The sequence below is a fragment of the Petaurus breviceps genome, unplaced genomic scaffold, assembly GCF_028583685.1.
Source record: "Petaurus breviceps papuanus isolate PSGF00001 unplaced genomic scaffold, PetGlider_PUasm1.0 346, whole genome shotgun sequence".
Taxonomy (NCBI): Eukaryota; Metazoa; Chordata; class Mammalia; order Diprotodontia; family Petauridae; genus Petaurus; species Petaurus breviceps.
In genome coordinates this window covers 115,651-119,024 of record NW_027186139.1, presented here as the reverse complement: position 1 = coordinate 119,024, position 3,374 = coordinate 115,651, and the positions used below count along the sequence as shown (strand labels likewise).

At 45.1% G+C, this 3,374-nt stretch overlaps 1 protein-coding gene across 1 annotated transcript in view; it reads left to right on the top strand.

Annotated features, from left to right (window-relative positions):
• LOC138167978 (zinc finger protein 420-like) overlaps nt 1–2,294 on the top strand; it is a 14,535-nt gene extending 12,241 nt beyond the window's left edge. Inside the window, exon 4 of the mRNA XM_069096957.1 lies at nt 1–2,294. This exon is cut by the window's left edge and continues 687 nt beyond it. Coding sequence (XP_068953058.1) covers nt 1–1,106 — 1,106 coding nt within the window. The 3' untranslated portion in view covers nt 1,107–2,294.
• Nucleotides 2,295–3,374: the final 1,080 nt, after the last annotated feature.

Sequence of the window (3,374 nt, the reverse complement as noted above, 5' to 3'; positions counted from 1 at the left end):
AACCTTATGAATGTAATCAGTGTGGAAAGGCTTTCAGAGTGAAATCTGACTTAGCTGTACATCAGAGAATGCACACTGGAGAGAAACCTTATAAATGTAATCAATGTGGAAAGGCTTACAAACACAGGGCCTATGTCACTGTACATCAGAGAATCCACACTGGAGAGAAACCTTATGAATGCAATCAATGTGGGAAGGCTTTCCAACAGAGGTCCCGTTTAACTGTACATCAGAGAAATCACACTGGAGAGAAACCTTATGTATGCAGTCAATGTGGAAAGGCTTTCCAACAGAGGTCCACTTTAACTGTACATCAGAGAAGTCACACTGGAGAGAAACCTTATGAATGTAATCTATGTGGAAAGGCTTTCAGAGATAGGGGCAGTCTTGCTGTACATCAGAGAATCCACACTGGAGAGAAACCTTATGAATGTAATCATTGTGGAAAGGCTTTCCAACAGAGGTCCAGTTTAACTGTACATCAGAGAATCCACACTGGTGAGAAACCTTATGAATGTAAGGAATGTGGAAAGGCTTTCAGAAACAACTTTAAATTTACTGAACTTCAGAAAATCCACTCTGGAGAGAAACCTCATGAATGTAATCAATGTGGAAAGGCTTTCAGAAATGGGAGTGGTCTTGCTGTACATCAGAGAGTCCATACTGGAGAGAAACCTTTTGAATGTAATCAATGTGGAAAGGCTTTCCAACAGAGTTCCCATTTAATTGTACATCAGAAAATCCACACAGGAGAGAAACCTTATGAATGTAAGGAATGTGGAATGGCTTTCAGAAACAACTTGAAACTTACTGAACATCACAGAATCCACACAGGAGAGAAACCTCATGAATGTATTCAGTGTGGTAAAGCTTTTACACAGAGATCCAGTCTTGTTACACATCAGAAAATCCACACTGGAGAGAAACCTTATGAATGTAATCAGTGTGGAATAGGTTTTAGATGGAATTCTGATCTTGCTAAACATCGGAGGATCCACACTGGAGAGAAACCTTATGAATGTACTCATTGTGGAAAAGCTTTCAGACAGAGGGCCCATTTAACTGGACATCAGAGAATCCACACTGGACAGAAACCATATCAATAGAATCAGTATTGAAAGTCTTTCAAACTGAGGACCCACTTTACTCCCCATGGGAGAGTCCACACTGGAGAGAAACCTTAGAATTGTCATTAATGCATAAATGCTTCCCCACAGGGCTGGAATCTTGCTCAACATCAGAGAATCCACACTGGAGAGGAACCTTATGAATATCCCTCAGACTGACATCCCTTCCCCAGATGTGGGGCTCTCGCCTCCCCCAGGTGGGGGTCTTCTTGCCTCTCCCGTGTGGGGGCTCTCGCCTTTCCCAGGTGGGTGGTTTCCCCAGTTTTCTGCTCCTCAGCTGGGCCCTGCAGGAGGCAATGGGAAAGGGGAGCTTGGTCTTCCATCAAGAGGAGGGGAACAGTTCCTCCACTCCACCTGAGCACCCACTGTGCAGGAGCCCTGGGGTGACTTCATCCCTTCTCCCCCATCAGAGGATGCAGAGGAGCCCACAAGCTCTCCTGTGATGCAGGCACAGGGGCCAAGGATGCTTTACCTGGTGCAGGAGCCATCAGGGTCTGGGAAGCTCTGCGGCTATACTCTGTCCAGGATTCCCGAAGCCCTGCTCAGGGAAGCCCCAGGGAAGTACAAGTCCTGGGAGGAAGGTGCATAGAAGCCAGGACTGTGGGGTGCCTCCCCGGAGCTCACACGTGTCTGTGCATGGGAGAGATCTTCCAGAGCTGGGCCACAAACTCTGCCTAGTGCGGGAAGTCCCTTGCTGTGGCTTTGTTAAGCCTTGTCTTCCCAAGAATTGAGGCCGTGAAGGGTTTGAGATGGACTGGACACTGAGCTCCAGTGTGGGGCAGGAACTGCACAGAGAGCTGGACAAGAAACAAGAGCTGTCTGCCTTTGAACCCAGGGGACAGTTTGGTGGATTCAGGTGGGAGGTGCCTGCCTCGAGTCAAGATGAAAGGACCTCTTCATGGACACTGAGTCGTGACTGATGACACTGTGATTTAATTGCTCCCCATGGGTGGAGGGCTTTGACTTTTATACTTTGTGTCCCTTAGGATGATTGAATGGTTGAGTTACTAAATGATTGTACTTTGTTGATAAATGTGACCATCTGGTGAAAGCTATGTCGCCGTTTCAGTCATAAGTTGCTGAGGTGTGACATGGCCAATGCTGTGTTTTGATTTTCTGTGAACGTTTTGCTCTGATTTTTATTGAATAAATAGAGAGCTCCCTGGACTATGTAATCAGGACCTTGAAAGCTGTTCACAGGAGCAGTCCTCCAGAAAGCTGCTCCTGCCTGGCTTTACAGACACAAAATGGATTATTTGGATTGTATTAAATTAAAAAGGCTTTTTGCAGAAACAAAATCAATGCAACCAAGATTAGAAGGAAAGTAGATAATTGGGGAAAAAATTACAGAAAGATTCTCTGATAAAGGTCTCATTTCTCAACTATTTAGGGAACTGAGTTAAATGTATGAGAACACAAATCAGGACCCAATTAATAAGTGGTCAAAGCACAGCGAGTAAAAGCACCGGCTCCAGTGTTGGGATGACCCGGGGATCAAATCCAGGTTCTGATACTTAGCACCATACCCAGAAATAATTGGCCATGTAACCTTGAGCAAGTTACTTGACACTGATTACTTTAATAAAAAAAAATTTAAAAAAAGTGGTGAAAGCAAAGAATAGGCTTGTTACAGGTGGTGCAGTGAATAGAGCGCCAGCACTGGAGTCAGGAGGACCTGAGTTCAAATGCAGCCTCACACAGTTAATACTAACTAGCTGTGTCACCTTCAGCAAGTCACTTAACCCTAATTGTCCTGTCTTCCTTGTTCCAAGGAGCATAAAAAAGAAAAAAGTGAATTTTGGGGAGAAAATAAATCTCTCCATTGTGCCTTTTCCTTTGAGACTGATGCTTCTCGGAGAAAGATTGAGTGTTTCTCTTTCCCTTAAGGGAAAAAAAAAAAAACAAAATTCCCTGGGCTTCAAATATGTTCCCCAAACTCAGCTCTTTTCCTATGTCCTCTCTAACAAGGGATGACCCTTCACAAATGCTAATACACTAACGGCTGAATAAGTCACTCTTTTCTTTGGCCTGGTCCAAACAGCTCTGCTGAGGGCCTGGGAAGCTATGAGTGACCCAGAAGCCAACTTCACCTGTTTTCTTGAGTTGCTATTATTTCTAGAACCACTAGACAAGAGTATGCAGGGGCCCGGGACCCTGACCCCCACCCCAGCTCACAGTATTTGCTCCTTTCACCCCTTGTACCCTTGAGAGTCACACCAGCTATAAAAGCAGGACTGCTTACTGTGC